At 35.0% G+C, this 14,277-nt stretch overlaps 1 protein-coding gene across 1 annotated transcript in view; it reads left to right on the top strand.

Annotated features, from left to right (window-relative positions):
* Positions 1-14,277, top strand: part of LOC138714245 (trichohyalin-like) — a 221,158-nt gene that overhangs the window by 52,129 nt on the left and 154,752 nt on the right. Inside the window, exon 10 of the mRNA XM_069846595.1 lies at positions 14,061-14,123. Within this exon, the coding sequence (XP_069702696.1) occupies positions 14,061-14,123 (63 nt within the window). The remainder of the gene's footprint in view (positions 1-14,060; positions 14,124-14,277) is intronic.

Raw genomic sequence — 14,277 nt, 5'->3', positions numbered from 1 at the left:
GGTTACATAACAATTACAGCAAAGATAGTCTTTTTCCGATCCGTGCGATTCGTCCCATGCGTGCGATACGATGTAGTGAACGCGGTTACATAACAATTACAGCAAAGATTGTCTTTTTCCGATCCGTGCGATTCGTCCGATGCGTGCGATACGATGTAGTGAACGCGGTTACATAACAATTACAGCAAAGATTGTCTTTTTCCGATCCGTGCGATTCGTCCGATGCGTGCGATACGATGTAGTGAACGCGGTTACATAACAATTACAGCAAAGATAGTCTTTTTCCGATCCGTGTGATTCGTCCAATGCGTGCGATACGATGTAGTGAACGCTTACCTTAAACGGTCATTGACCTTGTAGAATCCTCGCTTGGCAACATTTGACGTAATGGAAGGATTCACTGATGCTGAATAATTAGTCGATATTCATTTAATGCACGGAATAGCAAGACAATCTGCAAACGTGGCAAGGAAGCTCTATTGGCTACGATTTACAAATCGTGAGCTTTCAAATAGACTGATGTTCGTTGCTGTGCACTAAACACTTTGGGTGCTATGCATAGACATTTCGCTAGCCCAGGCTACGAGCGTGCTAAACTAGCCCCGGCTATCGACTGATTACTTGTACAGGATTCATATCTTATCATATCGCTAACAGTTGTTTATGAATACGAAAAACGTTAGTTCGCTGATCATCCACCGGAAGCCCGCACTAAGAATTTCTATGAATATGGCCCTTGATCTCTTCTTCCTCGGATCGAGGATAGTGGACGGCAACTAGAAGTTATTCCGTTTCGTAAGGTAACACCACTTTCCTAAAACAAATTCTTCACTAATTAAGAAAATATTGACTTCTGTTGACAATATTTGAGAGGTTATTTGATTTCCTGTGTTTCTTTTATTTCAGTAACTATTTTTGAAGGTGATTGTCTTTTCTTTCGTGTCAGTTTAATGGGTGATTTCATTGGAAATACAGCTTTTTTAAAAATAATTACTACTATAGTTTTTAAGTTAAAGGCATGAAATTTTTGTGCTTAAAGACAAAGAACTGTATTCATAGAAAAAGAATATAATGGAATAGGCCTAGCTAAGAGAAAGGTATGTGCATATACACCGTGTTCCGCTTATAAGTATAATAAAAGAAATAGTTATAATTTCATAACAATGCATGCAAATGGGTTAAGATTGGTACCATTGTAAAGAGGAAATTGGGAAGTTTTAATCCATTGTTGTTACTTATTTTTAGAAGACTCACGCATGCGCAGATCATTAAATAAGAGAATTCGTATCGTATCTTTAGTCAGTCAGCATGTGGACGCCACAGCAGAAAGCCTTTTGTGTGCTGTCATTAGCAGAACATAGATCCATAATTCGTGTACAGCGCTTGTTTCGCCGTCAGTACAATCTTAGACCGAGGGAAGCTGTACCGACGTACGTCTCAATAATGAAATGGGATAGGCAGCTCAGAGAAACAGGAAGTTTGTTGTCTAATGCAGGTAAACATTCCAAGCGTAAAGTGTCTGACGAAAATGTCGAACGCATTCGCGAGGCATTTCAGAGAAGCCCGCGGAAATCCATTCGACAGGCTAGTGTGCAGTTGAACATCCCACCAACAACAGTGCATACAGTGCTCCATAAAAGATTGCGTTTGCGAGCGTACAAGCTGCAACTTCATCAGATGATTACGCCGAATGATAAACTGGAACGAAAACGCTTTGCAGAAACAATGTTGGATAAAGTGGACGATGACGACACATTTCTAACTCGAGTCTGTTTCTCAGATGAGGCAACCTTCCACGTCAGTGGAAAAGTAAACCGACACAATTGTCGCATCTGGGGGTCGGAAAATCCAAGTGTCGTAATTGAACACCAACGGGATTCCCCTAAATGGAATGTTTGGTGTGGGATCATGCGTGACAGAATCATTGGTCCCTATTTCTTTGCTGAAAAGACAGTCACTGCAAACACGTACCTGGATATGTTGCAACTGTATGCTGTGTCACAACTCCCAGATGGAGCAATTTTCCAGCAAGATGGGGCTCCACCACACTTTGCCAACATGGTTCGCACATTCTTAGACGAACAATTCCCTGCAAGATGGATGGGAAGAGGATCACCGTACATCACATGGCCTGCCAGATCACCAGATCTAACACCACCTGATTTTTTCCTGTGGGGGTTTGTTAAGGACCAGGTCTACAGGACGCCAGTACGTGATTTGGCAGACTTACAAGAAAGAATTTATGCTGCTGTCAACAATGTTACACCACAGATGCTTCATAACACTTGGGTCGAGGTTGAATACCGGTTGGATATTTCCCGTGCCACCAATGGAAGCCATGTTGAGGTTTATGGAACATAAGGTAACAAAAATTCCCAGTTTTCATTCTTTGTAGCAGTTGGTTTCAACTATATACTTGTATTAATTCAGAAGTTATAGCTATTTCTTTTGTTATACTTATAAGCGGAACACTCTGTATATTGTATATATTTAACAGTTATGCCCTTTTTGTATGAGGCCATAATATGAATTCTAATTATGTAATTAATTTGCAATTTTCACTGTATAAAGCTAGCACTGCTATAAGATTACTCAACTATAATGACTACGATATGCATGTTAATTTTTTATATGTAAAATTTTGAACTTAGTGCTGCAAAAATAATATTTTTTATTCTTAATGTAGTACCCTAAAAATAAATATATGAGTAATGAATTATTTATCATTGTGGTTCTAAATGTTCAGTAATGTGTAATGAACAACTTCTGAAACAATCATAGCTCTGGAAATTACAGTTTTTGAGAAAACTCTTTAGATGATAGAAAAATATATATCCGAAAGAAATGGACTAAAACGTCAAAAAAGGGGCGTGGTAGCAGGTGCAGAGTTTAACATCTAAACGTTTTTAATACACTTCCAGACCTTCTAAAGGTAAAATTTATACACAGTCTAAATAATTGCACTATGTAGATTACGAAAAACATGTTTCTAAAAATCGATTTTTGACACCAAATTCTTCTCAAAAAAGAATGCAATAACGTTTTAAAAATTTTGTTAATTAAGATAACATTACCTTTTATTGCTTTTGTTATATTGCAGTCTAACAACTTTATCAGAATAAAAATATAGGCTGTGCGTGATATTCTAGTCCGCACCTATGGAGTAACGGTTACCGTGTCTGACCGTGAACCCAGATTACCCGAGTTTGAATCCCAATCGGGACATGTTACCTGGTTGAGGTTTTTCCGGTGTTTTTCCTTCAACCCAATATGAGCAAATGCTGGGTAACTATCGATGCTGGACCCCGAACTCATTTCACCGGCATTATCACCTTCATCTCATTCAGAGGTTAAATAACGTGAGATGTTGATACAGCGTCGTAAAATAACTCACTAAGAAAACTGAAATTCTAACGAAAGCAACTGGCTACCCTATCCCATTATCTCCTGGCCTAGTTGCCTCATAAGTGGTGCCTCGATGGTATAGCTTGTAAGGTTCAGACCTCTCTTCGAACAGTTGAATAAACAATAATATAGTACAAAATAAACAATGGATTAAATTTCTTGTGTTCATGTAAAAGATATCACAAAACGCGTTTGTGTTTTGATAACGTTGAATTGTGTGGTTAACTGTTACAGTACAAAGATCTTCATCTTAAGCCTGGACGCTAGGCAACCCACACAAGACATTCGTTCGTAGGTGAAACAAATAGCATGGAAGTATTAATTAATCTAAAAACATGACATTTTTCATATATATATAAGTAATTTCGAGGACTGAGAAATTATTTAAATAATATGTTTTAGAATACCTATACTATACCATAAAGAAATAAATTCAATTAACAAAGACATTCGCAGTACGTCAGATAAAATTTCAAACCTTATTGCATGATCGCCCTACAGAAATATAAACACGAGCAGTTGGAGTGCCCGAAAAGAATTATGAATTAAGGAAGATAGTGATACGACCTACTGGCTACAGGACTATAAATAAATCCGGGTGAGTAAAGGATTCCCTACGAGATGGTTTCAATTCTTGTATCTTCAGATATGCCTACACGTTGCCAGAGCAACCGAAAGAAAACAGCTGAAACAAGACCCTGATGTTGCGCTTCATTCTTTTGTTAACGAAGTCATGATTTTACGTGCGTTATAATGTTATTGAAAAAGAATTGAGAGATTTCTGAAGATCCCTGGCAACTGTTAGCACATGAAGATTTCTGTGAGCCTATTTCGTAATATTGTTTTCGTTCAGGTTCTTGCCGTAGTTTACACTGACTCTTTGTTTTCCTATGTAGCGTAATGTGTGTAACTTACTGTATTTTATAAGCAGATTTCTTGGTGGTCCACCCTGTATATCATCTTCAAGATTTGCCAATAACATCAGAGCATGATCACCTATTCCGTGGGGATCGTTATGGCTAGTTACGCCAAAAATTTCCTGTGGCAAATCGTATTTCAAATGTTTATTGAGAAGATTTATTTTAAATGTCAAGTGTTATGTTGCAGTAATAAAATTTTCTATCTTTCCATTTCGACAAAATGTGATCTGATAATCTACTTGTCTCCGCATATAATTTATTCTTAAATTAAATTGAAGTAAATTACTGTATAGGCTACATGCCCTCATTCTTAAAAGTAAGGGAACATCGATTGTCGGCAAGAACATTCTTATACAGGGGGGTGCATAAGTAGGTATACAGTAATATAATATCTAGTTTTATTAAGTAGGCCCTACACATGAAAATTAGATAGCAACAACAATCACATTACACCAATGGAAAACACATGAATTTAACAGACTGATCGATCCATTATCGAATGTAATCCTCATTTGTAGGCCATTTACTTTAACTGTATATTATTACTGTATACCAACTTACGCATCAGCTTGTATTTTGAAATCTTTTTCAAAATCTGCGCTTACAATGGAAGCATATTTAAGGGAGTCTGTAGATCGAGCTTGGACAAAAATATGTAATTTTTCTTTTTTTTTTTTTATCGTTTTTCGGTACCGGTAGTTTAATATGTGTAAAATGATGATATGATTTTGTTTCTTCTAATTTTGTCAGTTTTTAGTCCTATCTTCAGCAAAAATATTATAGTAATTCTTATAGAAAAAAAAAATGTTATCAATCTATTTTTTTTATTTAGCCGAATCAATACATAAAAATATGTTACATATGACATATTATTCCTACATTTGTAAATTTTATCACTTCTGAGAAAAGTCCACCGAAAATTGAGGAATTAAACATTGCAAGATATGGAAACTCTGACACCATTTTTCTGCATTTTCTTATTTTTCTGACATTAGTGCACTTTTCTCAGAAAGAATTGTACTCAGAAGGCTGAAATTAACACGCAATATCAATGTGATGGCATTTTATACAGTAGGTTAAAAAATTAGGTTATTTCTACCTTCAGCAAATGTAAAAATTAATTTGTAGTAATTCTTAATGCAAGAAAAGTTATCGAATTTTTTTTTTTGCCAACCTCTCAGTGGAATTTTTAATTTATTTAACCGGTTGTATACATAATGATGTTACATATACCCTTTTTCCGTCTTTTATAACTTCTGAGGAAAGTATACCCAAAATTGAGGAATTTAACTTTGTAAGATATGAAAGTACAGTCTTCCCTTAAAATGAGCTAAGTCACTAGATGTTAATTCTTCTTCAAAATGAGAATTTGTCAACACGTTGCCAGAAGAGAATTTGGAGGACACATGGTTTCAACAGGACAGTGCCACAGCTCACACGACCAACAACACTATGCGTTACTTGGAACAATATTTTCCAGGACAACTGATCTCAAGGGGGTTATGACCAGCGCGATCTCCAGACTTAACACCTCATGACTTTTTTGTGAGGGAATACCTAAAGGATACTATCTACGTTACTCATTCGCACAGTATTTCTGAATTTCAAGCGATATTCAGAACAATGTTGGTACCATCTCAGAAAAAAACATTGAAAACAGTGTTCAGCATCATGATCTATCGTGTTCACTTGTGTGAAGACCAGAACGGCGGCCTACTTCCAGCACTTAATGTAAAATAAATAGAAAAATATTTTCTGGAAAAGAAAAATTGAATTCATGGGTTGCGAGAATTTTTGAACACCCTGTACATTCAGTTTCAACTTTCATGTCACGTTGTGTTATGTCAATAGATTTTTAATTTAAATTGTATCTTTATATCCTTCAATTAAGTTAGTGATTGGCTGTGATATCTTTCTCGGTCTTGGCACGACACTTTCACGTCGTGGAGGATTCCACGTCTCCAATGAGGTCCACTAAGGCTCATGTTTAGTTTCCCAACATCGCACTACATAAAGAGGTGACAATACAGCACAACACATTGAGAACTGATTTATGTTCTAATCTGGATTCTAACTCACGAGTCTACACCTGTGGAGTAACGGTCAGTGCGTCTGGCTGCGAAACCAGGTGTCCCGGGTTCGAATCCCGGTCGGGGAAAGTTACCTGGTTGAAGTTTTTTCCGGTGTTTTTCCTCAACCCAATACGAGCAAATGCTGGGTAACTTTCGGTGTTGGACCCCGGACTCATTTCACCGGCATTATCACCTTCATCTTATTCAGACGCTAAATAACCTAGATGTTGATACAGAGTTGTAAAATAACCTAATAAATAAATAAATAAATAAATAAATAAATAAATAAATCTAACTCACGACCGAGGCTTCCACATTGTAATATTTTTCAATTATCAACGTCGAGCTTAGGAAACTCCATGTTTGTGTTGTTTTCCTGGTTCCCATGGAGCTATTGATCAAACATTAATGGCTGTGTGGAAGAGTGACACATGGAGCAGTATTAAACTTATTTATTATTGCAAGGTATACATTATGAGAAATGAGGGCGACAAGAAAGCTATATACGAATACTACGATGGATTTCCTGCACATACATGCTAATGACATCAGATTTGAGGCTTTGGGATTTGAAGAATAATTTGAGTTCTTCAACTGCCTCTAATAAACCTCAGCACAGGTTGATAATCCGAAAATATTCCCTAGAAAGGAGTCATTGATGTTTCTAGTAGCAAGAGACATTGCCAGTCCTGGTGTTTGTGTTACGACCAGCTTCACAAAATGTGTATCAGCTCTGCCAGAGGTGACATCTGCATGTCATTCCGTCTGTACCGGTATCTATGTTGTTTGCTTTCATCACAATTTGCTGGTCAGCAACTTCTTGTTTCCATGGTTAGCTACCCAAGCTGCTTATTTCCAGAACAGATGAAGGCGAACTGACTAGTAACATCTGACCCGCTTTTAGATAACAATTGTGTTTTGTTGTTTTTTCTATAAGCATTATGCTCCAAATTTAAAGTGGTAAACCTGTGGACCACGTACCCATTGGTTATCATCTACATCAAAATCCGTTAGCACTAATTTTCCTCTTTCCTACACATTTATTTGTATTTCCGTCTTCCTCCGTGACATGTTTCACTGTTCATCCAGCCAGGGATTCAGTCGCGTCACAGACTTAATGGCTTATTTATTGATCATGCTCCAAAGCCTGCTAGAGAAATCACGTGACCTTGTGTTGTGGGATGTGGTTGGGAATCCCGTAGCTGTTTGCTGCATTGCGGGCTTGGCTGTTGAAGTATTTGCCAGCTTCTTTGCTATCCAGTGTTTGTAACGCATCTTATTGTGTTTCACAGTAAGTGGGGTTGATATTGGTATCTTCTGTGCGTTTTCTTATTGAAACAATCAAAGGTAAACTTTATTATCCTTGTTACTTACATTTTGCATAGTTACTGTATCGCTTTTCCACAGTGGCGAGTTACAAACCAGATCTGTTCACTGCCCAGTCAAACGCCACAAATCCGCCACTTGTTTACTGAGATTCATGATTAGACGTAATCATTGCAAATTTGGTAGTTACCTCATGTCAGATAATATTTAAAGTTTTTCAGTTCATGAAAGATAGCACGCTTACTATTTTTTTTCGAGATTCATATTCTGTCAAAAGATCAACCATACTATTATTATTCTGTCGCAGACCGTTGCACGCTTTCAGTAACACAGAAGAGGAAACAGTCTGGATTTGTACACGAAATATACTGTATCTGTCAAATGTAATAGTAACGTATCTCAGTTCACTTGTAAATTGTTCAGTTTAAGTATAGTGTACGTGTAAATTACTTTTGTGCAAGATCGTGCGTATTTGCTTGGTTTCCGCACAAAACCAATCCGCGGAAATTCTAAAATTCCACATTCAGTATTCCCAACCTAACACACATAACAATTTTCCTCTTCTTACCGCTTAAGTGACATATTGATTTTACTGCTTTAGGCTTTTAATATATTATTTTTAGAGACATTCAATATAGCAATAATTATAAATTGGAAACTTACAACTGCAATTTCACCTAAATTGCACTGTTACTTGTTTCTAAATATTTGCAAAAATTAAGTAAATTCTACAACTCCACTAAAGTTACTGCATTCGTGATGCAAGTAACATTAAGGAAGCCGTGAAAAATCAACAAGATTCCAGATGCCGATGTTATTACTGCAATATTTTATAGTCTATAAATAATATTGTTAAAATATTAAAATGAAAAATAAATCATTACATAACCTTACCGTTTGTTTTAAGTTCGCATTTATAGACTGGGGAAAAAAACAGACGTATATCACGGCCTGCTGGAGTATAGTAAACATTTTAAAGCAACAATGTTGAAGATAGATATTTTTGTTTTGCAAATTTTCCATCATTAAATAGAAACCAAGATGGAGATTTCATTGCAACTAATTAGAAATTCCTCTTTCAGGTATGTAATAAACGATTTTCGCACAAAATAATGCACGATGCACGAGCGATATGTTTTCTTTCAATTCTCGGAAATTAAAAATGCTCAGCTATGTTTCGCTTTTTTAAACTTTTCCTCGAACATGAAAACTACAACATCCCGCTCTTGTAACGCATAAGCTTATTACTTGTGTACAAGTTCCCACAAAAGCTGTTTGTGTGATGCAGTGCCTTCTGGTTCTAGTTTCCTGATTCGTCAGTCTCGTTGCCTTGGCAGCTTCAGCATTCCCCTGCGCACTTCCTTTCCAGTCTTGTAACTCTCCACGTTTCCTTGCAGAGTAAGTATAAATATCAGTGCTGAAGTCGTATTTCAAGCTATTGTGAGGATTTTCTTTAATATACAGATATAATTCTAAACCTAATACATGGACTAAGTGAGATCAAGCAAAATTATACGTAGTCTGTAGATTTCATTGTCATAATAGTTATAATTCCACTGTATTAATTAGTTTGTAGTTATTTTTCTAATTTTGCAGATATATAATAGTGTAGGCATTTCAATAATGAATTTTATTTTTCTTGCATCATAATTCTTTCACTAAAAGACAGTGGACTGTATTTTGCTGATTTTGTCGTAGTTGTTGCCTGGTTCTTCTTTGATTAAGGCTTTTAATTTATTAGGCCTAAAATTTCGGGTATTATTATTATTATTATTATTATTATTATTATTATTATTATTATTATTATTATTACACGGTACATAGACAATATTGAAATTGTCGATTAAAAATAATTTACAGGTCTGATTCTGCGGTGTGTAATTTTCTGAGTACAGCTGTGTATTGGATATTGAAATCTACAAAACTTGAGGTGGTTTGATGACATTATTGCCATTAGAAATGAAATAGTATTATAGTTAATGCCATGATGTTAGAACTGCAAAACTTGCGTAAGATACTAATATTCTTATTAAAAATCAAATATTTTTATACGTATTAATCGGGGTTGAGTCTTTTTCATAAACTTAATGGCGGTGTGGTGTAGATTCTTATATGCGTCATTCTCTTCGGTATTGGCTCGAGAGAGCGCAAAAATTACAGTTCCTAAGGAAACACGGTATTACTTACTGATAAAATAAGAGGCCTACAAGATTTTGTAGTCTCCGGATTATTTCAGCAAGATATCTTAGCAGGATAAAATGATTTTTCCCTCTACATTTCAAGCTCTACATGCAGCAGTTATACCAAGATGCTATGTCTATTGTTTGAAAGCATAGCAAACCTGATATTTTTTGTAACTTTCACCTACAATCCACACTGACCTGAAATAGCTATTGCTTTACTCCCATATGAAAAACCCACTGATCGTCCTGACATTGTTACTTGCGTTTTCGCGTTGAAACTCAAAAACTGAAGATGGATAGGTTCAATGAAAAGTATTTAGCATAAAAAATCCATTCAGAGGGAATATGTTTCATTATTATGGAAATAAATAACTTTCAAAATGTCTGGTATTCTACATTGAAAATAAATCTGAGAAAATTTTATTTGAATGTCTAATGAACTTCGTTTGTAGCATTTGCTGTAGAAGCCACTAGTATGCTAAAATATTGGTCAATTATAACGTAAATTCAGTGTTGCTTTATTTGTGGATTGTTGCACAATTCTTTAATGAATGAAAAATGCCTGAATTTTCAGAATTTTTATAATGTAGTAGAGTTTATTCTCTCTGCCAGGAAGAAAAGCATCCGTACGAAAGAATATTTTCTATTATGAATGATCGAAAGAGAAATTCCTATCCAGCAGCGTTGAAATAATGAGAGCTAGCTTATGCTAACTGTAAGCAAAAATTGTGCCGTGGAGTGTGATAGGTTTTATGACAAGATACTGAAAGACCGAAATTTGTAACGTAAAGTAAGATGATCTGGAAACACTCAAGATAATGATCGTGGTGAAATGATGTCCACTCTGTATATGAATCCAAAGTTTCGTGTGTCCTGTCAAGATTGACGACTTCAAGTTAAAATAATGAATCCTACAATGTAAAGTATGGATGAAATGGAATTCTATTAATAATATTTCTATATTGTAATCCAAATATTATTTATATTTGAACCCCTTCCATGCAGAAGCATTTTATCAGACGATATACCGTATTTCAATCTTTTTTCTAAAACCATGAGCGTTTATACAACCGTTTATAATAGGTTTTTATTATCTCTTTCCAATTATATTAGATTTCGTGTTGTAGGAATTTTGTTTTATTCCGATTTTTATTATTTTATTTCGTTTTTCATGATTTTATTTAGTTTTTAATTTTTGCTTTCGTATTTCCTTATTTGATTTCGTTTTTAATTTTCTTTTTTTGTTTTTCATTATTTATTAGGTTTTTTTTTATGAATTTCGTTCTTTGTTTTCCATTATTGTATTAATTTTTTTATTATTTGAATCTCGTATTTTATTTATCCTTTTATTAGGCCTACGTTTCTATTAAATTATATCGTTTTTAATATTTTTACTATTTATTCTGTTCTTTCTCTTTTTTTCGGTTACTACTATTTTATCTCGTTTTTAATTATTTAATTTCAGTTTTCATTATTCGATTTAGTTTTTTATTATTTTGTTTCTCTTTTATTATTTTATTTTGCTTTTGAATATGTCATCTATGATAACGGTAGACAACCATTACTTTTGTGAATTCGAAGTATTTTGTCACTTTGGCAGCAGATGTCGCTGTTCAAGACGGTGTGCTGCCATCTATTAAAGGAAAATTAAACAATTTGATGTGAGTTCGTCATATCGTGGAAGAAAAAAAACCGATGTGCATCTATTTATTATTCAATGATGTGCATGTGTAGACAATAATAGATCTAAAATATTATCTATAAAAGCGTCTCCTGTAACTTTTTAATGTCATGCGCTTTGATTAATGAAAAATAATCACGTTTCAGTCTTTCTACTTATCTTGTTTTCTTCAATTTCATATTTATCGAAATTCCTTTACATTATTAACGTTGGCAGCATTGTATGTAAGTTTTCTGTTTTCGTGCGTGGCAATTGCGGAGTGAAGTCGAAGTATATGTTGTTAATATTCGTTCTGATATAGAATTAGTGTTTCGTTTATTTTCTTTGTGACATTTTATTAGTCGCTTGTGTTTTAACGATAATACGTGACTTGTGAGAATCGTAGAAATAATTTTTTAAGCCGTTTTATTTTAATAGTTACTGTACTTAGTGTTTTCCTAACCTTCCATGTAAGTATTTGGTCGGTAATTGTGACAGAGTGACCTTGAAAGCTGCAAAATCTCATTTTTATTCCTATAAGATAGATGAAGTACTAGTGACTTCTGAATAGTATTTCACTGTTGTTCTTCGTTCTGGTATGCAGGATGGCAAAACCCAACCCAATCCCCGACCTGAAGCAACGGGTGAAGACCCTGGAGGGACAGGTACGTCTGCTGCTTCCTCTAATAGAGGAGGTCAGGGTCCTCAAGGAGAGGTTGGACTCGCGGTGCCTGCATGGCTTGGAGGCAAGGAAGGAAGAGGAAAAAGTAGGGAGTAGTGACGACCTTAAGAAGCTGCAGGAAAGATTGAAGCTGAAAGAGACAGAATTGAGAGAGACGCAAGCTGAACTGGAAAAGCTGAAAGAAGACTCTGAAAAGGTAAGAGGCCTGCTGTTTATATTTACACATTTCGACCCTCCCAAGTACTAACATTATAACTAAATTGTTTATGGTTTTGAGTTGTCCTAGTTAATATGGTCTTAAATTGTTTCTTTTTCTCCCAGTACTATCATTGTATAGCTCTAAACCTCCCCAATTGTATGTAAAATCTTATTGTTACTCTACATTTTTGTATACACTAATTTACACGATCATTTTAAAACGTCATTTTCATCTCCTGAAAAATATAAAAAAAGTGAGTTACAATGTTAGTACTTGGGAGGGTCGATTTATTACTGAAGACCTTAGAATAGGTCACAGTTAAGGCTTTATTCCACAGAACTATTTGCTCATACCAAATATTCAGAAAATAGGAGATGTGGGAAATTGAAGAAGAGTTAAGACGAATCTGTATACCCAACCATGTACACAAGGTTGGCATGTTTTAAAACAGTAAGTTTTGAATGATATTTTTAAAATTGTTTAGAATAGGGCTGGGCGTCAGGAGAGAATTCTACTCTCTCACCGGGAGCCCTGTGACTTCTCTTCAACCTCTTTCTTCCCACAAATGGTCAAACATCAGGAACAGATGCCCCACTGTTTTAGAAATCAGAAATATAACATTGTACCAATTCAAAATTGGACTGTCAAACTTTTTTATAATGTTTCAGAAAATTATTTCTCACTGTTAATAGATGATAGATCTTCAGTGAAATAGCTATAAACATTCAGACACAGGTAAATTTGAAAATATTATTTTTTATGAAATTCGCTATTAATTTTCAAAACTGTATGTTTTTTAGTTAGTGCAATATTAATTTTGTGAACAAATAACCTTATTTAATTTAATAAACAGTGCGATAAATTTAAAATGTCTTAAATGCTGGTTTCCCGAATTTTTTGTTAAACAAACTGGAATTTCGCTGGTTTAAGGCCTAATAGCATATCCATCTGGCAACCCTATGTATAAAACATGTTTCATATTTAAAAAAAAACGTTAACTTTATAATTTTCAACAGTTAAAAGATTAATCAACTCAAAATATCATATCATAGAAGATGGGAGAGTCTCAGTGTACGAAATATAATTCCTGAGTGTCCAAAGAAAAGTTCAGTTGCATACTTTTGATTACTTACAGGGTATGACTATTTGTCTACACACTTGAACAAAACTGGAATTTTTTCTTCACATTATCCATTGTGCAGTCTTCTGAAATAAATAAATCAGAATCATATGTGCAGCCTTTCCTGTAAACCACACTGTGTGTGAGAAATGTAGGACAGCAAGTCAGCTAATGGCTTTATTGCCAAGAACTCAGCATTAGTTAGCGATAATGTCAGCAATGCATTTAAAAAACGCACTATTTCATGACACTGTTTAAAAAGTATAAAAACGCTTTAAAGCAAAACAAAATAAGTTTTTTTATTTTATTAATGGAACTGTTTTTTTTTTTTTTCCAACCCTGCGTGTACAAAATGTGAAGATAGTATTAGAATATCGTGTTGTTTAGTAGTTGACAGTACATTTAGTAGTTGGTTGTGTGTTATTCTGTTTCTCATCGCACTGCCATCTTACTGACTGGGCTACGTCTGAACCTGATTCCTTTGTGGTTACAGGAGAAAGTAGAACTGAGGCAGAAATATGAAGGAGAGCACCAGTTGCGGCTCCAGCAGGAAAAAGTAAGTGATTAGCTGTTGCCATTTTACAGATAGAGTGATTGCACAGCACGAATAATTTTAAAATAGGCAAACATGCAGATGCTAGGGTGTGTTCAAATGGGCATGTAATTGAATGATAAATATGGGTACGCCAGTATATATCACAACATAGTGA

Source organism: Periplaneta americana, chromosome 2 (assembly GCF_040183065.1).
Source record: "Periplaneta americana isolate PAMFEO1 chromosome 2, P.americana_PAMFEO1_priV1, whole genome shotgun sequence".
Lineage (NCBI taxonomy): Eukaryota > Metazoa > Arthropoda > Insecta > Blattodea > Blattidae > Periplaneta > Periplaneta americana.
This window is presented reverse-complemented; position numbering and strand designations above follow the sequence as displayed.